Below are 25,548 nucleotides of genomic sequence, written 5' to 3'. Positions count from 1 at the left end.
TACCGCTGCCACCGCCTCCCATGCTGGATTGCTACCCACCCTGCAGCCAGAGTGGGGGAAGAGCACATCCAGGCTGGCCTCCACAGCATCCATCAGTCGCTTGAGGGACCTGCCATTGAAGCAGGGAGCTGCAGTCTATTTTCTTTTGCTGGCCATATCTTCCGGGCAGCAGTGGTGAGCTGGTGGTGATGAGCGCTTTGCTGACAGCTGCCTTTTAAAGATGGCGGCTGGCACGATGCAACAGCAAGGTGATGCCAAGTGAGCGGATGAGAGCCCGCCCACCATGGAAACGGCGTGTTTCACGGGATTGAATATATAATGAGGTGGACCCGGGAAGATATGGCATGAAAACCCACCATTTTCATCGGCGGGTAGGATTCCATTTTACTCGCCTGCTGACGCACTTAGTGCAATTCTGGGAAAATTCAGCCTTATACAATATGGAAGTGAAGATTACACAAGGATTACAATGCCATCAGGAACAGTCAATTGGTTTATTACCTCTGTTGTGTAATCTACAGCTTTGGATTGAATTATTGACCCTTTGTAAAATCATCTTGACAACCATCAGCAAATAATATTTTTGTGTACAATATATGAGTACATTGAGACATGACATATGGTAAGTGTAAAATGGAAGAAACAGAGCGGCTTGGAACATATAACAGGTGATGTGACCGGGCTGGCAACCCAACATTCGACTTTGGAGCTGGGTGCCAATCCCCACCCACTGCAGGGCATTCTCTGGGAGGGGGCACTAGGTCTCCATCAGCAGACGTCATCGGCCCGGGAGGGCCCTGGGGGCTCCCTCGGAACAAGGGGTGACTTCCTTGGCAGGCTGGTGGGTGGAGTCTGAGCCCAGAGTGCAGGCTGAAGGAGGGGCAAAGCCAAGACCCTCATAGACAGAGAGAGAAAGAGAGAACAGGAGAGCAGCGAGGAGCCAGTGAAGAAGTTTGAGACTGGTGAGTTGCAGCGTTAAAGAGCCAAGGCCACAGATAAAGCAGACCAATGCCTCTGACAGTGACTAGAGGACTGAGAAGCAGTAATGGAGCAGGTGAACAGCTGCTGGAGACCGAGGCAGATGGCCTGGACAGCACCCGTGAGCTCGGGTAGCCACGAGAAACAGAAGAGCCTCTTCATGTCTGGAAGACAAGGTAATCTGGATCATGTGGTCACAGGAATTTAGCAGTCAGAGCTCCACCAGCTGAACACTATTGTGCAGCTGATTAGAGATCAGGAGTTAAGCTCTAGACAGCTTCCTGATGGACCTGAAGTGTTGGTTGAATGTCCATTGTATGTCATTCATTTCTCTAAGATGAACTTTTCCATTGATGTCTATAAAGAACTGAGGCCAGTGGAATAAAGAATCCCTGTTTAGTAATCTTGCAGTTTGTGTGTCTGAATCTCATGTTACATATAGATGGAAATTTATCGTCACACTTTGGGTCCTGGTCCCCATCCCGTGCCCCCAGGCAGACCCCAGTTATGAGGGAGATGGACCCACCAGTGGTGGTGCCGGTGGTGCTGGGCCACCATTGCCACCGGGGGAGGGTGGGCATCCATGGAAGGAAGGCCCCCAGCTCCCCGAATGCTGCTGGGATGCCCCTGCGATGAAGCTGGTGATCTCCACACGATGATAACAGATGGTGACAGCAGAAAACATAGGTAAAGAACTCAGTGAGTTGGAAGAAGAAGGCAGCATTTGAAATGACTGAGGGACAAGGATAATATGGGAAAATCGCCAACACAACTCGAGAAAAGGCTACAGTGAAGAGAAGTTATAGAGAAAATCCTCAGGGGCCCTTTCTAATGCTGTTAAAATGTTGATGGAGTCATAAAATGATTATTAATAGGATGAATTGGCCACCCACTTCTGCTTAGGGGATGGAGCGGCTGAGCCACCACCATTCCTTCATCTGGGAATATCCCCTGACAGAGGTAAGTCATCAGGCCATCACCCATCACCCATCACCCATCCCACGTCCTAGCTCATCGCTAAAGGCCAAATGCCAGCCTCTGGTTCCCAAACATTCCATTAATGGGATTTAACTAGTGTTATTTCTGGATCTTTAGTTGATTAATTTATAGAGATAGATCACCATCATTAGTCAACAACTCCAACATCATTACAACAGGTAAGTACCAGGAAGTTGGAATGCAACCTAGATATATATTTTTCATCTAACAGTCCTATTTCCCCAAGATCAGATCAGCAACTTTGAGCAAATTGGGTATCCTAGAACAAGAGAAGACCAGAACAATACCTGATAGATGTCTTTGAAGGGAAGAATGTTTCAAAAAAATGGACAAGCAGAAACCGTTTTCACTTGCAGGGTTCATGTTGAATATGTAAATATATAGTCTCCATCATCAGTGATGTAAGATCACATAATGAGAGAATATGCTGAGACATAGTTCTATGTATAGCCCTGTGCTAAGCCTGTACTGTACATAGTTAATATAATGTTCAATAAAAGGTGAAGTTTACCAACAGCCTTGCCTCCAGCATTATTAATAAATCGAGATCATGAGCATCCTCATCTAAGACCCACACGATGATAACAGATGGTGACAGCAGAAAACATAGGTAAAGAACTCAGTGAGTTGGAAGAAGAAGGCGGCAGTTGAAATGACTGAGGGACAAGGATAATATGGGAAAATCGCCAACACAACTCGAGAAAAGGCTACAGTGAAGAGAAGCTATAGAGAAAATCCTACCTTTATCAAAATGCTTTGATCATATGGAAGGCCCGGATCCAGCTGAGAAGTGGCAGAACTAGTGTTGTAGGTTTACCAGGTATAGAACAGCTTCAGGACTAATCGAGAAGGCTATAAAGGAATGGGTCCCAACTCTTCTCTATGCCATAGGCAGCAGTGCAGATGACGTAATGGTCAATGGATATAAATCAAACTTCAAATTAGTCATTGGAGCAAGAGTTTCAATTCTTTCAGGCACAGAACAGTGGCTAAAGCAAGACTTTGTACAGTCATCGACCATGAGCAGATTGACCACATGACTATATGACCCAATTGCTGTGTAGCGCGGGCTACAATGTTAATCAGTAGTTTAGGGCAGGGTCTGGTTTGAGAAGCACACATTGTGTTAGTGCTCTGTTACTTGTGTTAATAAATAGCATGTGCTTCATCTTACATTGGTCTCTGCACCTGCAGTATATTGTTTACCAACTCACTCACCAGTAGACAGGAGTGCAACCATGTTCGCTGAGCCAAGTGACCTGACGGAAGAAACATAACATGCACCATCAGCCTCGATCATCAGTAAAGTAATGGAAGGGGTCATCAACAGTGCAATCAAGCAGCACTTGCTTAGCAATAACCTGCTCACTGTTGCCCAGTTTAGGTTCCACTAGGGTCACTTAGCTCCTGACCTCATTATAGCCTTGGTTCAAACATGGACAAAAGAGCTAACTCTAGAGGTGAGGTGAGAGTGACTGCCCTTGACATCAAGGCCACATTTGACCGAATGTGGCGTCAAGGAGCCCTAGCAAAACTGGAGTCAATGGGAATTGGGGGGAAAGCTCTCTGCTGGTTGGAGTCATACCTAGCACAAAGGAAGATGGCTGTGGTTGTTGCAGGTCGATCATCTCAGTTCCAGGACATCACTGCAGGAGTTCCTCAGCGTAGTGCCCTCAGCCCAACCATCTTCAGCTGCTTCATCAATGACCTTCCTTCCATCATAAGGTCAGAAGTGGGGATGTTCGCTGATGATTTCACAATGTTCAGCACCATTTGTGACTCCTCAGATACTGAAACAGTTCAAGTCCATATGCGGTAAGACCTTGTGCTGACAAGTGACAAGTAACATTCGTGCCATACAAGTGTTAGGTAATGGCCATCTCCATCAAGAGAGAATCCAACCATCCTTGACATTCAATGTCATTACCATCACTGAATCCCCCACTATCAACATCCTGAGGGTTGCCATTGACCAGAAACTGAACAGGACTAGCCATATAAAAACTGTGACTACAAGAGCAGATCAGAGATTAGGAACCCAATAGAAAGTAACTCACCTCCTGACTCCCCAAAGCCATCTATAATGCTCAAGTCAGGAGTGTGATGGAATATTCCCCACTTGCCTGGATGAGTGCAGCTCCAAAACACTCGACAAATATTCACTGGCTCCACCACCGATGCACACTGGCAGCACTGTGAACTATCTACAAGGTGCACTGCAGGAACTCACCAAGGCTCCTTAGGCAGCACCTTCCAAACTGATGACCGCTACCATCTGGAAGGACAAGGGCAGCAGACGCATGGAAACTTCACCACCTGGAAGTTCACTCCAAGACACATACCGTCCTGACTTGGGAATATATTGCCATACCTTCACTGACACTGAGTCAAAATCCTGGAACTCCTTCCTAACAGTACTGTGGGTGTACCTACACCATATGGACTGCAGCGTTTCAAGAAGGCAGCTCACCACCACTTCTCAACAGCAATCAGGGATGGGCAATAAATGCTGGCCTAGCCAGCGATGCCCACATCCTGTGAATGAATAATAAGTGTATAGTCAACATCTTCAGTGATGTAAGTTCACATGACAACAGAATAATGCTGAGAGATAGTACTATGTGAAGCCTCATGCTAAGCCTGTACTGTACGTAGTTAGTAGAATGTTCAATAAAAGGTAACGTTTACCAGCAGTCTTGCCTCCATCAATCATGACCAAGAACAACCTCATCTAAGATCCACAATGATGATAACAGATGGGGAGTACAGAATAAAGGATCATAAATATAAAATACCCAACAAATCCAAGAAAGAACTTAGGAAGAATTATTTTATGCTAAGAGTGAAGAGAAGGATCTGACTGTCATGTAGAATGGTTGTAGCAGGTAGTATTGATGCATTTAAAGGGAGGCTTGATTTATATATAAGGGAGAAGGATGAGAGTCTGGGAAGAGGTAATTAGAGTTGGAGGAGGCTTGTGTGGAGAGTAAGCACTGGGATAGACCAGTTTCTTTGTTCCAAATTCTGTGCAATGCAATATGTAATGTATAATAACCTACTTTGAAAGCAATGTGATATGGAGCCACTGTTAGCTGCAGTGCTAGAGTGTGCTCCTGGACATTGACACATAAAACCATAGAAAAGTTATGGTGCAGAAAGAGGCCATTCAGCTCAGCTTGGTTGCACTGACCAGCCATAAAAAGAGAAGCTAGCTGCTCATTGCCTTAAATCACTTTTTAATTCTTTCATAGAATGCAGGCATCACTGGCAAGACCAGCATATGTTGCCCATCCCTAATTGCCCATTAACTCAAAGGCTTGCTAGGCCATTTCAGAAAACAGTTAAGAGTCAATCACATTGCTGTGGCTCTGGAGTCACATATAGGCCAGGCAAGAATGGTAGATTTCCTTCCCTAAAAGACATTGGTGAACCAGATGGGTTTTTATGACAATTGATGATTGTGTCATAGCTATTACTGAGACTAGCTTTCAATTCCAGATTTATTAACTGAATTTAAATTCCACCCACTCTCATGGTGGGATTTGAACCCATGTACCAAGACCATCAGTGTGGGCCTCTAGATTACTAGGGCTGTGACATTACTACTGCACCACCATCCTCCCAGCTCTCACTGCTCAGAAATGTAGTACACGGTGGGGAGGGGAGGAGAGTCAGGGGACCAGCAGTGGCTGGACACCTGGCATTTAAAACTAGCCTGAGGAACGATAGGTCAGACAACTGCAACTCCTATGTCCTCATCAGCATCTCCCTCCTCCTGTGCCACCCTCCCTCCTGTTGCTATAGTCATCTAGAGAAAGATGAGGTGCAGGTTAAGAATGATTAGCCGTTACCCCCTTGCAGTTAAGGAGGTTGAGAAGGCGGGGGGTGGGGGGGGTGGTGGTGGGGGGGCACGTGCAGGTGAGAGTGGAATGTTGTGGCTGTGTGATACCTTACAGGGATGCCAAGATCATGTACAAGTGTTCAATGGATCTCTTGGCACCAGCAAGATGCTACGTACCACAGCATCACTCACAGCGAAGTTGAGTGCCAGCCCACCAGCTGCAGAGCCTTCTCCTCCAAATGGGTGAGGGGTTTAAATATGGGGGAACTTCTTCTCCTTCAGAAGCCTGACTTTGGTGGGCATTGTGCATCAAATTGTCCTAGTGCCAATGAAGCTGGCAGTTTAGGAGTGTGTGCCACACAGTATGGCAGATGTGAAGTAATGTAAAAGAGAGTGTGAGTGTGTTAAGGTGGAGGAAGGGGTAATGGGGCTGTTTGTGGCAGTGGTGGAGGTGCGTGGCCATAGAGCTGATTAGGGATCTGGAGGACTCCTTTCTTAGAGTTGGTTATGGAAAAGTTGCTTGAAGAAGGTGAAGAGTGTGTTGGTGCCCAGGATGGGCAAGGAAGGGAAAGGAGAGGTGTGCAATGTATTACTTCAGCAATGTTCTACAGTCCAGGAGTTGGCAGCCAGTGATAATTGTAGATGATCCAGTAGCACCCATTCGCATGATTCTGTTTGTCCTTCCCTCAATGCAACCCCTAACCATGCCACCCCTCAACACCTCCAGAGGATTGAGAGATCTGTATGATTGAAGTTAGTCATTTGTCTCTTGTGTCTGATGCCCTGCCCTGCTGCTCTATCAGAACAGATGACACTCAAATATTCACAACTCATAGTATAATATCAATAAATCACAAATTAAATTGACAGAGCAGTGAAACAGTAAAGCAATGTTCCAATCTTACCCTCTTGTCTCCCAGTTTACTTTTATGTTAACCCAAGGTTTGGTTTAACATCTCATCTGAAAGGTGGCTCTCACCTAGAGGATCCTTAACTACAATATCTCTTATTAACCCTACCTCATTACACATTACTAGATCTAAAATAGTCTGTTCCTGGGTAGGTTCTGCAATGTATTACTCTAAGAAACAATCCCTGATGCACTCTACAAATTTGTCTTCCATGTTACCCCTGCCAAGCTGATTGGTCCAGTCAATATGTACATTAAAATCTCCTATTACAATTGTAGCACCCTTCTTACAAATGCCCATTATTTCTTGATTTATCTTTTGTCCTACAGTGAGGCAACTCTATCTCAGCCTATAGATGACACCCACCCTATAGGTGACTTCTTCCCCTTGCTATTCCTTATTTCCACCCAAGCTGATTCCATGTCATGATCTATGCACCTATAGTGCTACTCACCACCGCACTGATACCTTCTTTTATTAACAAAGCTACCCAAAATCCTTTTCCTTTTTGCCTATTTTTCTGGAATGTCGAACACCCTTGAATATTGAGTTCCCAGCCTTGGTACCCCTGCAACCAAGTCTCTGTGATAGCTATCAAGTCATATTAATTTATTTCTATTTGTGCCATCAACTCATCTACCTTATTACAAATGTTGTATGCATTCAGTTAAAGAGCATTAAGCTTTGACTTTTTACCATTATTACTCATTCTGATTCTAAGTTCTGTTGCGTTCTTCTGCTTATATTTTCTGCCCCTTCCTGTCACACTTTGATTGTCATTTTCCTCTTCAGTACCCTGCACCTCTGCTCTCTCATTTCTTTTTGAGTTTTTAAACATCCCTTCAATTGAACCCTTCCCCTACTAATTAGTAAAGCCCTATCTACACCCTTAGTTATACGATTCACCAGGACACTGGTCCCAGCATGGTTCAAATAAAGCCTGCCCCAGTGGAACAGCTCTCTCCTTCCCCAGTACCAGTGCCCCATGAAGCAGAACCCATTTCACCCACACCAATCTTTGAGCCACATGTTTACCTCTCTAATCTTATTTACCCTACGGCAATTTGCACGTGGCTCAAGTAGCAATCCAGAGATTATTACCTTAGTGGTTCTGCTTTTTAATTTATCCTCGAGTTGCTTGTAGTCCCTCAGCAGAACCTCTTTCCTATTCCTAACTATGTCATCGGTACCTATGTGGACCGTGACAACTGGATCCTTCCTCTCCCACTCCAAGTTCCTCTCCAGCCCTGAAAGATGTCCTTAGCCTTGGCACCAGGTAGGCAACACAGCCTTTGGGACTCTTCGCCTTTGCTGCAGAGAACAGTATCTATTCCTCTAACTATGCTATCCCTTATTACCAGTACATTTCTCTTTTCTCCCCCCACTTGAATGGCGCTCTGTGCCACGGTGCTGTGGTCGCTTCGCTCATCCTCCCTGCTGTCTATGCCCTTGTCCACACTGGGAACAAGAACCTCATACCTATTGGACAAGGGCACTGGCTGAGGCTCCTCCAAAGCTAAATTTTGGGCCCCCATATCTGCCTCACTCATAGTCACACTCTCCTGTCCCTGACCATGGTCTAAATTTGATGTAATTAATCTAAGGAGTGTGACTGCCTCCTGAAACGGTGTCCAGGTAACTCTTCCCACACCCGTTGTGCCGCAGTTAGGACTCCAGCTCATCAACTCTGAGCCAAAGTTCCTCGAGCAGCCAACACTTGCTACAGATAAGACATAGGAGCAGAAATTAGACCATTCAGCCCATCAAGTCTGCTCCGCCATTCAATCATGGCTGATAAGTTTCTCAACCCCATTCTCCTGCCTTCTCCCCGTAACCTTTGATCCCCTTACCAATCAAGAACCTATCTATCTCGGTCTTAAATACACTCAATGACCTGGCCTCCACAGCCTTCTGTGGTAATGATGTGGTTACTGTGGATCACACCGGCAGACACCAGCCTCACATACTACAGCTGCAACACATCACCTGCCCAGCCATCTCTATTCTATTTAATTGGCTAACTTGGATGTTAAATATTTCAAAAGTGAATTTCTTAACTGTACCCATCAGCTGAAATAATGACTCCTGATTTAAACCACTTGGCCAATCAAAAGGGGCATGGAATAGATATCCACCAATCACCTACCCGTTTTCCTTTGACATCACACTTCAACACTGACAGGTAGAAACAGGTCTAAGTGGCTGTCTGCTGCCGTTTTTTATCTCCCACCGCCGCTGCCCTTCTCACACAGGCCTGCTCTCCATGTGCTCCATTGGTGTAGGTATTGGTGTAACACTGGTGTAAAATAGGTGTAAAGCTCTGTGCAGTCTACGAAAGACAGTTCACCAGCATACTATGGAGATATGAAGTGGAGTTCCTCAGAGTGAATCAGAAGATACTTGATGTAAGCACACGGACCAAATGGAAGGGAGATGGATCATATTTCTTATCCCCTGACACTGAGACCACAACTGATGCTTCCCATGGAATACGTCACTTCACACACTGGCGGCTAGTACTATGGTAAATGCAGCATCAGGAAAATTTGCTGGGGATTTAACTCCTCCCTTCTTCCGGTTGCTATTTGTACGTAGCCAGTGGAAGCTCTGGTGCGGGGCTTGGGGGTGGGTGGTAGGGTGGTGGTGATATGGGAGATGAGGTAGTAATAGGCATCACCCTGGAATTTGCCCCATCTCCTTTATTTTCTGCCAGTATCCTGCTTGAAATTGGGTGGGATCAGGGATCCCGTTTTTCTCACCAGCCCCAATGAGTGCAGTCCCACAGGAGATCAACTACAAATATATATATCTTTCTTACTATCCGCAAAATCTTTTGCACATGTTTAATCCAAATTTTTCCAATTATAATTTCCTATGTCTGCATTTAGAATGGAAATTTCCTATGTAAACGTGTCATGCTGTAATTCAGTGCTCCCACCTGTGGATGACACTGCTGCACCTCAGTTTTGCGTCTGCCAGCACTTCAAGCTGTTTTGCAAAGAACATGTTTCCAACATCTCTACTTCATCAGCTTTCTTACTTGCGATGATTCCCTATATACCTATAAATTAGCTAATCTTCTATGAGGTTGCATGAATAATTTGTGTTTAGATAGCTCCTTTAATTTAGTAAGATTTCCGAAGGCATTTCACAAGCATTATAGAACAAAATTTGACACTGAGTCACATACAGAATACTAAGTCCAATGACCAAAATGTTTACTTTATTCGTTTGTGGGCTGTGTGTGTCATTGGCTAGGTCAGCATTTATTGCCCATCCCCAGATGCCCTTTAAAAGATGGTGATGAGCCGCCTTCTTGAACCGCTGCAGTCCGTGTGATGCAGGTACACCCACAGTGCTATTAGGGAGGGGGTTCCAGGATTTTGACCAGTGACGGTGAAGGAATGACGATATATTTCCAAGTCAGGATGGTGAGTGATTTGGAGGGGAACTTCCAGGTGGTGGTGTTCCCATGTATCTGCTGCCTATATCCTTCTAGATGGTGGAGGTTGCAGATTTGGAAGGTGCTGTTGAAGGAACCTTGGTTAGCTTGGTCAAAGTTGTAACTTTTATTGAGTGTCTTATAGGAGGAAAGCAAGATAGAGAGGTACAGAGATTTAGGGAGGGTATTCCAGAACTTGGGGCTCAGGCAGCTGAAAGCATGCCCACCAACAGTAGAGAGATTAAAATCAATGATGCGCAAGAGATCACGGGAAATAGTTTCTCCTTATTTACACTAATAAAACCATGCATGATTTTGAACACCTCCATCCAATCTCCTCATAACCTTCTCTGTTCTGTCCCAATTATCCCTCCCCAAAATGACCCCATTCCCCAGTATCCTTACCTTGCCCCAACCCCTATTCCCCAATGTCTCTCGCTCCCTGAGCCCCCATTCCCCAATCTCTCCCTCTCTCCTGTCCAAGCCCCCATTCCCCTGTCTCCCTCCCTCTCTTTCCCCAAACCCTTCTCTCCAGCTTCTCCCTCTCTCCTCTCCCAGCCTCCATTCCCCACCTCTTCCTCCCTTGCCTCTAGATCACATTCCTTATCTGCCCGAGCACCAGCTGATGATGAACTCCTTGGGAATGGCTGAGACTTGACTCTATTTAAACTTAATGAAGTTTAACCATTTTCAGACTCATGATGCCAGGCTAACAGTTAGTCCTTAGTTACAGTGCTTCACATAGTGCTCATTCAAGTAGGTGCACTGAGGCAGGACATTTAAATAGCTGATCTCACAGGGTGTTGGGGCCAGTAATCAGAAATGCTTGATTCTGGGAAACTTCTGGTTATTCTAGGAGGATTGGGAATCCTTTGCCAGGCATAGGGAAGGAAGGAAAGAACTGCAATGCTGTAACAGCTGTCACAACCTCAGGACATGACAATGCACAAACAGCCATTGTACTTTTGAAGTCTAGTCAATGTTATAATGCAGGAAACTTAGCAGTCAATTTTCAAAAGATCCCACATACAGTAATCTGACAATGACCAAATAATCTGTTTTAATGAAGTTGGCCGAGGGATAAATATTGGCCAAAGCTCCCTTACTCTTCTTGAAAATGATGACATGGAATCTTTTACATTCACCTGATAGGGCAGATTGGTTTAAAACCTCATCAGAAAGATGGCACCTCTGACAGTGCAGCACTCCGTCAGCCTAGATTATGTTTCTTGAGTTGGACTAGAAACCACAACCTTCTGATACAGAGGTAAGAGTGCTACCATGGAGATCGCAATGATTGGGTTTTCAGGACAAAAGTAGGGAGGGACATTGATCCTTGACTGCTTGGACATGAGGAAAATGATAATATCAACAAGAGCAGCTTGCATTTATATAGCCTTTGACATAAAAAAGTCCCAAAGCCCTCTACAGGAGCATTGTCAGACAAAATTTGACACCAAGTCACTTAATGAGATATTAGGCCAGATGACCAAAAGCTTGGTCAAAGAGGTAGGGTTTAAGGAACATCTGAAGGAGGAAAGAGAGTAGAGAGGCAGAGGTTTGGGGAGGGAATTCCAGAGCTTTGGGTCTCGGCACCTGAAGGTATGGTTACTGTAGTAATTATGTATTATTTAGTGTGTAATGTACCTTTAAGAATAATACTTGTTAGGGAAGATCACATAATCTGTAGTAACCAATATGGGAGTAGTGTGGGCTACCTCAACAGTCAGTATAGAGATAGAATTGGAGTTGAAAGCACACGTGTAGTTGCTGTTGAGTATGTTGTAAATAAACTTAATGTTTCCACCCAAGAGGTGTCTGCAGATCAACCCTATCAACAATAGTAGCAACTTGGCCTCCCTTACAACAAATTGGTGATGAGGATGGGATCAGATTCAGTGCTGTGCCTTGCCTGGTGATTGTGAGTGTTTAAGATAATTAAAAAGAAAGGAAGATATACTCACCAGGTATGCTGTCGCTTTAAGTTAAAGAAAAAACAGGCTCCAATCCAAATGGCTGAGAAATCTCCTGGAGCACCCCCGACATTTAAAAAATAATACCAAAATCGAAAGAGCGCTGAATGAGAATCCACAAGACAGGTGAGCAAAACATTAAAAATAAAGAAAAAACCCTTCAGAATCACCCAGAAAAGGGGGAAGAAATCGGGGCTGTGTTTTTTTTTCCAAACAGGAAATGAAGCTTTACAAAGTTGAAGGAGAAGAAGGCCCACAATCGCGGGTATCTCACCAAAACTCAAATAGAGCAGGAAACACAGCAGAGAAAAAGCGACAGCTGCAGAGACTCTTAAAGTGACAATACATTTAAAGAGGTAAATACAAGAAAAATGGCTATGGACAGAAAATTAGAAGAGACCCCAGAGAGAGGGCAACTCTGCTGAAGGGAGCAAGAGAACCCAAAGAGAGGGCAACTCTGCCAAAGGGAACAAGAGACCCCAGAGAGAGAGGGCAACTCTGTGGAAGAGAATGAGAGACCCCAGAGAGAGGGCAACTCCACCAAGGGCAACAGGAAACCCTAGGGGGAGGGTAACAAGAAATTAAACAGTTGAAAGAACAGCTGGTTGTCCTTCAAGATCAAATGCAAATGGAGTGTGTAACCATTCAGCAACATGAAGAAATGAAGACTGTCTCAAACAATAGAATGGAAGCACAGCAGAAGAAATGGGAAGAGGGCTCAGGGGAAGCCCTGGTGATTGAAGAGGGCTCAGGGGAAGCCCTGGTGATTGAAGAGGGCTCAGGGGAAGCCCTGGTGATTGAAGAGGGCTCAGGGGAAGCCTGATAACATCACGGCATTTACGAGTGCTGAGTATCAACGGTTTATCAGCCTCAACAGTATCACTCATGTAAAAACTGCACCGTACCACCCTTCCTCAAATGAACTGGCCGAAAGGGCAGTTCAAACATTCAAGGCAGGCATGAAGAAGCAACCAAGCTAGCACGCTTTCTTTTTCATTACAGGACTATCCCTCACACCGGCAGAGTTATTTTTGAAACATCGTCTCAGGACGAGATTGAGCTTAATAATACTGAATTTAGAGGGGAAGGTGGAAGGGAGTCAGGGAAGCCAGAAAACTAAACACAACTGGCATAGTTGCGAAAGCAAATTTACCATGGGAGAGCCGGTATGCGTGAAAAACTTTGGGGAAGGACCTAAGTGGTTACCGGGTGAAATAAGCGTGATAACTGGACCTCTATCTTATCACATGGAGGTGGAAGGCTGGATCATCAATAAACATGTGGACCATTTAAAGAAAAGAGAGGCAAATCACCAAGATTTGGTTCCCCCAGTGACCATGACCGGGTCTGCGTTTCCTGTTGAGGATACACAACCGGGACTGACATGTCTGATGTTCCTGCAAGAGTTGGGGATACAGAACTGCAAGTGCCCACCGAAGCACCTGATGTTCAGGCAACTCTGGAAAAGGAGGTTCCTGACAAAGAATCTGAAGTTATGGAGCTGAAACATTCCACATGTACCAAGAAACCACCTGAAAGACGGAACTTGTAAACTCCTTACCCAGTGTAAATATTATGCTGTCTTGAAAAATATGTATTTGTAAAAATAATACGTGTAGCTGAGTTAAAGGGGGAGGAATGTAGTCATTATGTAAAGGGGAGGGATGTAGTAATTATGGTCTTATTTAGTATGTAATGTACCTTTAAGAATAATACTTGTTAGGGAAGATCACATGATCTGTAGTAACCAGTAGGTGAGTAGCATGGGCTACCTCAGCAGTTAGTGTAGAGATGGAGTTGGAGTTGAAAGCAGATGTTTAGTTGCTGCTGAGTATATTGTAAATAAACTTAACGTTTCCATCCAAGAAGTGTCTGCGAATCAACTCTTTCAACAATAGTAGCAACTTGGCCACTCTTACAACAGTTACCAATGGTGGAGTGATTAAAATTGGGAATGTTCAAGAGGCCAGAATTGATGGAGTGCAGAGACCTAGTGAAATTACAGGGATAGGGAGTGGCCATGGAGGGATTTGAAAACAAGGATGAGAATTTTAAACTTGAGGTGTTGATTGACCAGGAGGTTTTTATTTATTCATGGGATGTGGGTGTTGCTGATAAGGCCAGCATTTGCTGCCTATCTGTAATTGCCCTTGAATTGAGAGACTTGCTGGGCCATTTCAGAGGGAAGTTAACAGTCAACCCATTGCTGTAGGTCTGGAGTCACATGTAGGTCAGCAGATTTCCTTAAGGGTCTTAAGTGGACCAGATAGGTTTTTACAATTAACAATGGTTCAACTGTCACGAGCTTTCAATTCCAGATTTATTAATTGAAGTTAAATTCCACCAGTTGCTATGGTGGGATTCAAACCTGTGTCTCTAGAGCATTTGCCTAGGTCTCTGGATTTACTAGTTCAGTGAAATTACTGCTATGCTATCATCTCCCCTTTAAAGGGCTAGGCAATATTCCCTCCCCTAAACCCTTCTGCCTCTACTGCTTCAGTGTGACATTATGTAATGGCTCCTCTCATTTTTATTAACGTTGAGAGTCTAATATACCTGCTGCAAGACTCCCAGACCTCTTTCTGTGCCTGTTGCGGCAGACAGCCAATGAACAGTTTTCAGATTCCCACCACCAATTGTTCCTCAAAGAATCTCAAGGCCCAAATCAGGGACTCGTCAGTTCAGCTCAAAAACGGCTCTGACCATATCAGTTGAGAATTCAGTTTGTCTTCCTCATCCATTTCATGCAGATGCTGAATGAATTCTGCAGGATACCTGCAGCCCGATGTCCAATCTCTGCTTTCTCTGGTGCGGAAAGCCACTATAGTTAACAAAGAGTTAAAAAAAATTATTTACTACTGATTTTTTTTTTGCATGCTTGTGGTAGGTTCCAGATGCTCTCAGACCATAAGTGGAAAGGCTGGTTGTTACTATAGAAATAGCTATGTCAACAGACTCCGCCCATCAGGTTTAAACAAGTTATCAGCAATAAGTTTGCAGATGTTTCAGTGAAGGTTCCAGCATTGCACCCTTTATTGAAGACCAGAGCTTTCACTTCATGTAGAATCTGCCTCTCCAGAAATGGTGGAAGCTAACAAACTGGTTGCAAGTATTTCTAACTTCTTGTTTGAGTATGATACACCTCGGATGGTAACAGTAAAAAACAGAAGAATTGGATTAATTTTTCGATTGATCCAACTAGGAGTACTTGCCTACATCATCGGGTAAGAGAAAGTTTGTTTAACTCTTTACTCTGCACTTAAGTGAGGCTTGGAGTACTAACCAATTGCCAGGTTGGATTGGAGTCATAAGTTGTGAAAAAAGTTAGTTGCCTTTGCAGCCACATTATTAATTGCAAGGAGAGTGTCAGCAATGAGACTGACCTTAAACGGTCAATAAAACCTCCATGTTGAAATGACACTTGGCACTGATTAATGTTGAAGGGCGAATGTCAAATTTCTTAGTCTGTTATTCTCACAGAGTGTATATTCAATCCTTGTGTCTCAACCAATCTTCCTAGTAATTTACTCTGGGCATCAATCACCCTTTATGTGAAATCATTCCTTCTGCTATCTGATTGAAGTTTATTTCTCTCTGCTTCTCTATATAAGGACGAGTTTATCGAAGGCTCCGCTGCTGGTCCTGCATTTTGGGAAATGCTGGGAGCAGTTTCTGGGAATTCCAGAGGAAATTGAAGGACAGTGAGTCAGTAATGGACATCTCATATTAGGTTCCAGGTTGGAATGGCACATTCAATAAAGTTGACGCTATAATCTCTTGGTCCTTTAACACAGCCTTAGCGAGGTCTCTGCTTCACTGTCTCTCTCTCTGGGCTGTGGAGATTGAAGGGGAGAAATTCACCTCTTAGTGGTGGTGCAAAAAAAATTCTATTGGGTCAGCTGCCCATCATAGACAGTTCCAAATGGAAGTTCCTTTTTATTCTTTCATGGGATGTGAGCATCACTGGCAAGGCCAGCATTTGTTGCCCATCCCTAAGTGCCCTTGAGCCAAGTGACTTGCTTGGCCATTCTGAGGGCAGATAAGAGTCAACCACATTGCTGTGGGTTTGGAGTCACATGTAGGCCAGACCAGGTAAGGACAATAGATTTCCTTCCCTAAAGAACATTCATGAACCAGATGAGTTTTTTTACAACAATCGATGATGGTTTCATGGTCACTATTACTGATACCAGCTTTCAATTCCAGTTTTTGTTAATTGAATTTAAATTCCATCAGTTGCTGTGTGGCGCTCAAATCCATGTCCCCAGAACTTTAGCTTGAGTCTCTGGATTACTAATCCACTGCCATTACCACTATGCTACCATTTCTTCAGAACTATCAAGTGCTGGTTCTAAAGAGTGTCTAAACCGCTTTGTGCCATGTAGAGCCCAATATGAATTTCTATCCCCCGTATTTGAATCTATTCCTGTAGGTAATGACCATTTACACTTGAAATCATCTAGACTGCTCTTCTCAGAAGCTGCAAGTTCCAATCGAAACCCTGCATTTTGTGTAAATGTGGTCTGCTCATTATAATGTAGAATTTCAGCATAACCTCAGTTGCTAAATTCTACTGTTGTGGGTTTTACACTATATGATCAACTCATCTCATTGTCTGCATGTTGACAGAGTCCATGTTCTTCCAGGTGCTTTTCTAAGCTGTTCTGTACTGATTCTGTGCTCATGTTGCACATTATTTCCTCCAAAAATGTTATGCTTATCGATATTACATTACATCCTACGTCTGTCAGCCCATTTGTATAACTGATCCAAATACCCAGCTGCACCCTGAGATTTGACTATATTTCTCCTCTAAGTGTTAACCATGAGCTTGTAATCTTCAGATTGGTTTCAAAACCATGTAATTATTTGAGACACAGCTGTGTAAACAGTAACCCCTGTAGAGCTCCACTCACTCCCACCAGTTCAGCTAAATAAGCCTCATGAGTATAGTACCAGAAAATACTCAGCAGGTCAGGCAGCATCGGTAGAGAGAAGACACAAGCTAACATTTTGTGAATAAGTGCCAAGTCTGTATTCTCCACCTGTCCTCAGCTTCATGTCCAGTTCAATTTTCTAATCACCAGTTGTTCATGTGCCTTCAGCCTGATTAGGAGTTTTTCATGCAGAAACTCATCAAATGCCTTATGAGAGTGTGAATCCAAGTCAACTGGGGATGTGGAGGACCCCGGCATTACAATTCAAGATAATCAGATGAGGAATAACTGGAAAAGGAGGTGGTGTGGTGCGGGGTGAGGGCTGCAGGAAATCGAAACTTCAAAACTCAGCTAAGCTGGGAAAATTATTAAAATGGGGCATTTTCACTTTCTGCAACCTGTCTCTGGCAGTCCCAGTCCAAGAGTATCAAACATGGAGCACTCTTATAGCGTCAGACTGTGTCTTCACACATTCAGTGACAGATTGGTTTAGGAGCCAGCACAAACTCCCAGAGTGTGAAGCCAATTTCAGCCAGCACAAGCTGGTAGGAGGCAAAACTTTGTTTACCCAGCGAGTGGCAATGACCTAGAAAACGCTGCCCACAAGGGTGGTGGAAGCAGAGGTGATCAATGATTTCAAAACAAAATTGGATGGGCACTTGAGGGAAATAGACTAAAGGGGGAAAGGGAGCAACTGAATTGGCCTACAGAGCTGGCATGGACTTGATGGGCCAAATGGTTACCTTCTATGCCGTAATGACTATGACTCTAAGTTTATTTTTATTTATTCTTAGGATGTGGACACTAGTTACCCCAAGGGCATAAAGAGTCAACCACATGAGCCAGCCAGGATAAGGGAACCTTTTGCGTTTAAATGATTGTGGTCAAGCTCACAAATTACGAGATCTATTGAATTCAATTTTGCAACATGTTATTGTGTAACTTGAGCTCAGGGTTGCTAGGCCAGTACCAGGTTCACCTGGATAAGTAGATGGGGCAATTCCTCTGTGTAATGCAGCGGGCAGTACTTTCTGGGCATCACCACCTCTTTAACCATTGAATCAGTGATCTACAGCAACTTTGATCAGATCCATGGGAGGACAAAGTACAACCAGAGCACTCCGTACATGGTATTATTTTACCTTTTCTGTACGGTACTTCTGGAGTGACAAAGGTTCTCTCAAAAATAATTCAGTTTGGACGTTATGTCTTTGATCAAGCCTGCATATTTATTCTTAGAGTCAGGTCAGATGCAGAAGCTGGCAATAAGATGAGAATGAGGAAATGGGAGACTCAAAACAAAGCAGCAAAAGGAGGTTCATAATAAATGCCAGCTACAGAACATGTCAAAAACCAGGTAGAATAAGGAAGTGGAGGAAAAAAAGTGAAAAGAGTATCAAAAGGGTGAACAGAGAGTTTGGGAAAAGAGTAGCAGGCAACCTAAATAAAAACCCAAAAATGTAAACGGATTCCTAAGGACTCATTGTGAAAACAAGGCGGCTGGACATGTATTAGGGGAGAAGTAATTTTCAGGGTTATAGATGGATAAATATTTGGCTTGTTGAAAAATCATCATGGTGACAGGTGCTGACTAGTGATGATGATGTAAATAATCATAATTCATAACACAATCATTAAAATAAAAATAAAGTATCAAATTTAAAAATTGCACAATTATGATCATGATTCTAGGCTGGAGTGTAGGATTAAATTGGATAGCTCTTTCAAAGAGCCAGTACAGAACTGATGGGCTGAGTGGCCCTTCTGTTCTGTAAGATTCTGAGCCTTATAATCATTCAGTTGTACAGAACTTGAGTATTGTTGAAAAAGGCACATGTTGTCGAAGCTTTCCGTCTTGTACTCATCAGGACAATTCGCAAGAATACCAAATGTAAAGGGAACAACAACTTATAACAAGCTACAAATTGTTGCTCCCTATACATCTGGCAGGCTTGCGAATTGTCCTGATGTATGCAAGATGAAAAGCTTTAACAACATGTGTTTTTGCAGGAATATTCTAAGCCTCATTAAACAGAGTGTCGATCAGAGATGAGAATATCATGATAAGGCTGATTCTTATAACAGGTGCTCCCATCTAGAGAAGCTCCTTGCTGGGAATGGAACTTTGTAAGGTGAAGTATAAAGTGCCCTTAGTGAAATTGAATTGTAACTTTGTTTACCATTTGACACAAGCAAACAATACTAAGATACCTTTGCCTATCTGGGAGTTAGAAATAATTAACTTCGTATATAGGTAGGAACAAGCCTGCTGATCCAGGAAGCCAGTATCTCCAGGTCAGTTGGCAAACTATGTTTCCAAAGCTAATAGTTTAAGATACTTCTTTTTGATTTCCTTTGCCCTAGTTTGAACTTCTGAGGTATTAAATCTCAAGCCAACCCTATAGACTATCTTTACCTCATCTGAATTCAGCAATGCAGATGAAATACCTGGGCCTGAATTTGCAGCCGAGCATGATCGGCAGGCCCAGGATTGGCCAGGAAAGAGACCGCCGACCTCGATTTCACGCCAGTTACTGGCTAGCCAGTGTGAAGCTTGCACTGAGAAGCTCAGCGCTGCCGGGGAGGGCAACGCGGGTGTGGGCCAACACTGACAAAATGCTCCCTGAAGGCAGAGAGCTGCCTCAGGGAGCTGAAGACCCGAAACAGTAAAAATAAAAGTTTCAAAGGCTGAAAAAAAGTGTCCATGCATCACAATCAGTCAGCTGAAAATTTAGCTAATGAAATTACTGTCCGCAGAAATTTATTTATATTTCATTTCATAATGGAAATCTCATCCCACCTGTGGATGAGGTTTGATGAAAAATGCAAAGGCTGCCTGGCCGATTTGCCCGTCCGCCAACCATAAGGTTGGACGGGCCAGGTAAAGCAACAGACAACTGTGCCGTTAATGGGCTTAATTGTTGGTTAATTCTTAACTCTTAATTGTTGGCTGGCGCGCTTCCGACTTTTGCCCATGCCTGCTGGCTGAAATATCGTGCAGGCGCGGGGTGTCATCCGGGCACTTGTCTGACGTCATCTCGCTCAATTTCACACCTAATCAGGTCGGTCATGTGCCCGCCCGATTAGTGTAAAATTCAGCCCCTGAAGTCACCTGGGAGAGGGAGGTAGATAAAACCTCACGTTTAAAGTTTCTGTGTAAAATTTGTTCAAGTGTGTTAGTACAAGTGTTGGTGACATGTTACACCATAGCATTTTCATACCTTTGCAGGTTTCGGTTAAGTTCAGCAATCAAGTGACATTTGACATCCTGCCACTGTTAATTTTCATTTTCAATAAAACTAACACATGGTTTACAGCTTAAACCAAATGACCTTATCGTGTGTTATGTATCCTTTCCCTGTTTGAAGGCTAAGAAATCACAACAGCATTTATCACTTCCTGTCTGTAAGTTATAGATTTCTGTTTAACCCCTGGGGACAGGCTGCATCACTGGATAATGGCTTCAGGAGCAATTGGGTGTTGGAGAGACTGAGATCACATCTGGCAAAGTTGGATGCTTGTAACGCAGTGGTAAGACTACAGTTTGGCAACATGGCACCATGAGTTCAATGCTGGTTCAAGACATTCACCAACATGAATTTTTTGTACAGTTAGTGGAATAATAACAGAATAAGTAAATTACGTTACAGAGTGACCAATCCCGAATGATAGACACAGATTCCAGTGTCCAGCCTATGTCACTCACTTCAATTTGGATGACAGCAGCAGGATTTGAACCATTAATAAAAAATGCTCTTAGGGCTTGAAGCTTGGGGCAGATGATGGCATAGTGGTAATGTTGCTATGCTAGTAACTCAGCCCAGGCTAATGCTCTGGGGAGCATGGTTTTAAATCCCATCAATGCAGCTGGTGGAACTTAAATTCAATTAATTATTCTGGAATTGAAAGCTAGCCTCTGTAATGGTGAGTGACCATGAAGCTGCCTGGTTTGCTACTGTCCTTCAGGGAAGGAAATCTGCTGTCCTTACCTTGTGTGACTGATATGTAACTCCAGATCCACAGCGATGTGGTTAACTCATAACAGTCCTCTGAAGTGTTCAGTTCAAGGGCAGTTAGGGATGGGCAACAAATGCTGGCCTTGCCAGAGATGCCCACATCCCATGAAAGCATAAAGAAAAAAAAAGTTGGAATTTCCTCCATGCTGCAGTTTTCAGACTGTGATCTTTTCCTATTTTTGAAGTTTTTGGAAAGTTCAAATTTAGCTTTTTATTGTTGCTATTACCACAGTAAATGATTTTCTAGCCAACTTCCTCCACAGCTGACAGGAGCCATTCAGCTCACATAGGGGAATAAACGTTTGTCCTTTATATTTTTGTGATTTTTCATCTCTAGTAACCATTACAAAAATGCAGGAGGCCAATCCCACAGCTCCCTGCTATAGGATAGAAGCCCTGTGCGAACATTAATGACTAAATTAAACATATGCTGTTGACAGGGTCTCTACAATGAGGTGTTCTTTACTCTCCCCATTTGGAGAGATCTCAACAGTAAAACAACAAATGCAATGAGGATGTAAACAAAACAGAGGAACATAGAAATGGACACATAGAAATGCAAAACAAAAACAGAATTACCTGGCAAAACTCAGCAGGTCTGGCAGCATCGGCGGAGAAGAAAAGAGTTGACGTTTCGAGTCCTCATGACCCTTCGACATAGAAATGCATATAGTTTCTTCATCTTTTTGTAAATTAAACTAAGCATGAATTTTACTTGAACGAAGATTTTGAAATTTACTCTGTAGCTTTAATTAAAATCATTTTGACCAAAAATTGAGTGGAATACTAGAAGCTGAAGGAAATGGTTCCATCTGTATATATGACTGAATAATGCTAATGTGTCCTAAGAAATTAGGAACTCTGTGTCAATTGTAACTCTTTCGAGTACAAACCCGTTTCCATCTGTTCCTATTCAGATGAAGTTACATTGTTTCATAGTTTGCCATTGTGAGATTTAAACTTTTGATCTTGGGTTTACAAACCCCGTACCATAACCACTTGGCTATTTAGGCCAAGCTTCTGTGCCAATTGTATATTAACTAGTTACTTAATTACAATCAGGTGGTGGGGGTTCATCTGCGCTCACGCATATAGGAATGGGCTGAAAATGTGGTTTTTGTAATTAGATGTGGGTGTGTGTGTGTTGAAAATGTTTATTGAGTGTGTGTGTTGTATAACTGTGGATGTGTTGTCACTATGTGTACTAAGTGTGTGTGCATGTGTTGAGTTTGCGTATTGAGTGTATATGCATTGTGAATAAGTATATTGAGGGTGCATGTGTGTTACGGGACTGTGTATGTGTTGTATGTGTATTGAGTGTGTGTTATGACGATGTATATGTGTTGTGAGTACGTCCATTGAGTGTGTGTGTTGTGAATATGTGTACTGAGTGTGTGTTTGTGACTGTGTATTGAGTGTATTGGATGTTTTTTATATGACTGTGTATGTATGTTGAGCATGTGTATTGAGTGTATGCACGTTGTGAGTATGTGTCTGTGTAGTGGGTATTTGTATTGAGTATGTATGTGTCGGGAGTATGTGTATTGAGTGTGTATGTGTCGGGAGTATGTGTATTGAGTGTGTATGTGTCGTGAGTATGTGTATTGAGTGTGTATGTGTCGTGAGTATGTGTATTGAGTGTGTATGTGTCGTGAGTATGTGTATTGAGTGTGTATGTGTCGTGAGTATGTGTATTGAGTGTGTATGTGTCGTGAGTATGTGTATTGAGTGTGTATGTGTCGTGAATATGTGTATTGAGTGCGTATGTGTCGTGAGAATGTGTATTGAGTGTGTCTGTGTAGTGGGTGTTTGTATTGAGTATGTATGTGTCGCGAGTATGTGTATTGAGTGTGTATGTGTCGTGAGTATGTGTACTGAGTGTGTATGTGTCGTGAGTATGTGTACTGAGTGTGTATGTGTCGTGAGTATGTGTATTGAGTGTGTATGTGTCGTGAGTATGTGTATTGAGTGTGTCTGTGTCGTGAGAATGTGTATTGAGTGTGTCTCTGTCGTGAGAATGTGTATTGAGTGTGTCTGTGTCGTGAGTATGTGTATTGAGTGTGTATGTGTCGTGAGTATGTGTATTGAGTGTGTATGTGTCGTGAGTATGTGTATTGAGTGTGTATGTGTAGTGAGTATTTGTATTGAGTGTGTATGTGTAGTGAGTATTTGTATTGAGTGTGTATGTGTCGTGAGTATGTGTATTGAGTGTGTATGGGTGGTGAGTATGTGTATTGAGTGTGTATGGGTGGTGAGTATGTGTATTGAGTGTGTATGTGTCGGGAGTATGTGTATTGAGTGTGTATGTGTCGTGAGTATGTGTACTGAGTGTGTATGTGTCGTGAGTATGTGTATTGAGTGTGTATGTGTAGTGAGTATGTGTATTGAGAGTGTATGTGTCGTGAGTATGGGTATTGAGTGTGTATGTGTCGTGAGTATGTGTATTGAGTGTGTATGTGTCGTGAGTATGTGTATTGAGTGCGTATGTGTCGTGAGTATGTGTATTGAGTGCGTATGTGTCGTGAATATGTGTATTGAGTGCGTATGTGTCGTGAGAATGTGTATTGAGTGCGTATGCGTCGTGAGTATGTGTATTGAGTGTGTCTGTGTCGTGGGTATTTGTATTGAGTATGTATGTGTCGCGAGTATGTGTATTGAGTGTGTATGTGTCGTGAGTATGTGTATTGAGTGTGTATGTGTCGTGAGTATGTGTATTGAGTGTGTATGTGTCGTGAGTATGTGTATTGAGTGTGTATGTGTCGTGAGTATGTGTATTGAGTGTGTCTGTGTCGTGAGAATGTGTATTGAGTGTGTATGTGTCGTGAGTATGTGTATTGAATGTGTCCATGTCGTGAGAATGTGTATTGAGTGTGTCTCTGTCATGAGAATGTGTATTGAGTGTGTCTGTGTCGTGGGTATTTGTATTGAGTGTGTATGTGTCGTGGGTATTTGTATTGAGTGTGTATGTGTCGTGAGTATGTGTATTGAGTGTGTATGTGTCGTGAATATGTGTATTGAGTGCGTATGTGTCGTGAGAATGTGTATTGAGTGCGTATGTGTCGTGAGAATGTGTATTGAGTGCGTATGTGTCGTGAGAATGTGTATTGAGTGTGTCTGTGTCGTGAGAATGTGTATTGAGTGTGTCTGTGTCGTGAGAATGTGTATTGAGTGTGTCTGTGTCGTGAGAATGTGTATTGAGTGTGTCTGTGTCGTGGGTATTTGTATTGAGAGTGTATGTGTCGTGGGTATTTGTATTGAGAGTGTATGTGTCGTGGGTATTTGTATTGAGAGTGTATGTGTCGTGAGTATGTGTATTGAGAGTGTATGTGTCGTGAGTATGTGTATTCAGTGCGTATGCGTTGTGAGTATGGGTATTGAGTGTGTATGTGTCGTGAGTATGTGTATTAAGTGTGTATGTGTCGTGAATATGTGTATTGAGTGCGTATGTGTCGTGAGAATGTGTATTGAGTGTGTATGCGTCGTGAGTATGTGTATTGAGTGTGTCTGTGTCGTGGGTATTTGTATTGAGTATGTATGTGTCGCGAGTATGTGTATTGAGTGTGTATGTGTCGTGAGTATGTGTATTGAGTGTGTATGTGTCGTGAGTATGCGTATTGAGTGTGTATGTGTCGTGAGTATGTGTATTGAGTGTGTATGTGTCGTGAGTATGTGTATTGAGTGTGTATGTGTCGCGAGTATGTGTATTGAGTGTGTCTGTGTCGTGAGAATGTGTATTGAGTGTGTCTGTGTCGTGAGAATGTGTATTGAGTGTGTCTGTGTCGTGGGTATTTGTATTGAGAGTGTATGTGTCGTGAGTATGTGTATTGAGAGTGTATGTGTCGTGAGAATGTGTATTGAGTGTGTCTGTGTCGTGGGTATTTGTATTGAGAGTGTATGTGTCGTGAGTATGTGTATTGAGTGTGTATGTGTCGTGAATATGTGTATTGAGTGCGTATGTGTCGTGAGAATGTGTATTGAGTGTGTATGCGTCGTGAGTATGTGTATTGAGTGTGTCTGTGTCGTGGGTATTTGTATTGAGTATGTATGTGTCGCGAGTATGTGCATTGAGTGTGTATGTGTCGTGAGTATGCGTATTGAGTGTGTATGTGTCGTGAGTATGCGTATTGAGTGTGTATGTGTCGTGAGTATGCGTATTGAGTGTGTATGTGTCGTGAGTATGTGTATTGAGTGCGTCTGTGTCGCGAGTATGTGTATTGAGTGCGTCTGTGTCGCGAGTATGTGTATTGAGTGTGTGCGCGTCGCGAGTATGTGTATTGAGTGTGTGCGCGTCGCGAGTATGTGTATGGAGTGTGTGCGCGTCGCGAGTATGTGTATGGAGTGTGTGCGCGTCGCGAGTATGTGTATGGAGTGTGTGCGCGTCGCGAGTATGTGTATGGAGTGTGTGCGCGTCGCGAGTATGTGTATGGAGTGTGTGCGCGTCGCGAGTATGT

General features: G+C 43.4%; 1 protein-coding gene and 1 long non-coding RNA gene across 3 annotated transcripts in view; one reads left to right on the top strand and one right to left on the bottom strand.

Moving 5' to 3' along the window:
• Positions 1 to 2,768: 2,768 nt before the first annotated feature.
• On the bottom strand, positions 2,769 to 3,582 carry LOC121282771. The gene is made up of 3 exons (XR_005944138.1): positions 3,563 to 3,582; positions 3,196 to 3,236; positions 2,769 to 2,857 (listed from the first exon to the last, which is right to left on the bottom strand). It is a non-coding gene; the product is annotated as an uncharacterized LOC121282771 (long non-coding RNA).
• An 11,559-nt stretch (positions 3,583 to 15,141) lies between these two features.
• p2rx1 (purinergic receptor P2X, ligand-gated ion channel, 1) overlaps positions 15,142 to 25,548 on the top strand; it is an 87,114-nt gene continuing 76,707 nt past the window's right edge. For both annotated transcript variants that reach the window (XM_041197816.1, XM_041197815.1), the window contains exon 1: positions 15,142 to 15,368. In XM_041197816.1, the coding sequence (XP_041053750.1) occupies positions 15,226 to 15,368 (143 nt within the window). In that variant the 5' untranslated portion in view covers positions 15,142 to 15,225. The remainder of the gene's footprint in view (positions 15,369 to 25,548) is intronic.

Source organism: Carcharodon carcharias, chromosome 10, assembly GCF_017639515.1.
Source record: "Carcharodon carcharias isolate sCarCar2 chromosome 10, sCarCar2.pri, whole genome shotgun sequence".
Classification (NCBI taxonomy): domain Eukaryota; kingdom Metazoa; phylum Chordata; class Chondrichthyes; order Lamniformes; family Lamnidae; genus Carcharodon; species Carcharodon carcharias.
This window is presented reverse-complemented; position numbering and strand designations above follow the sequence as displayed.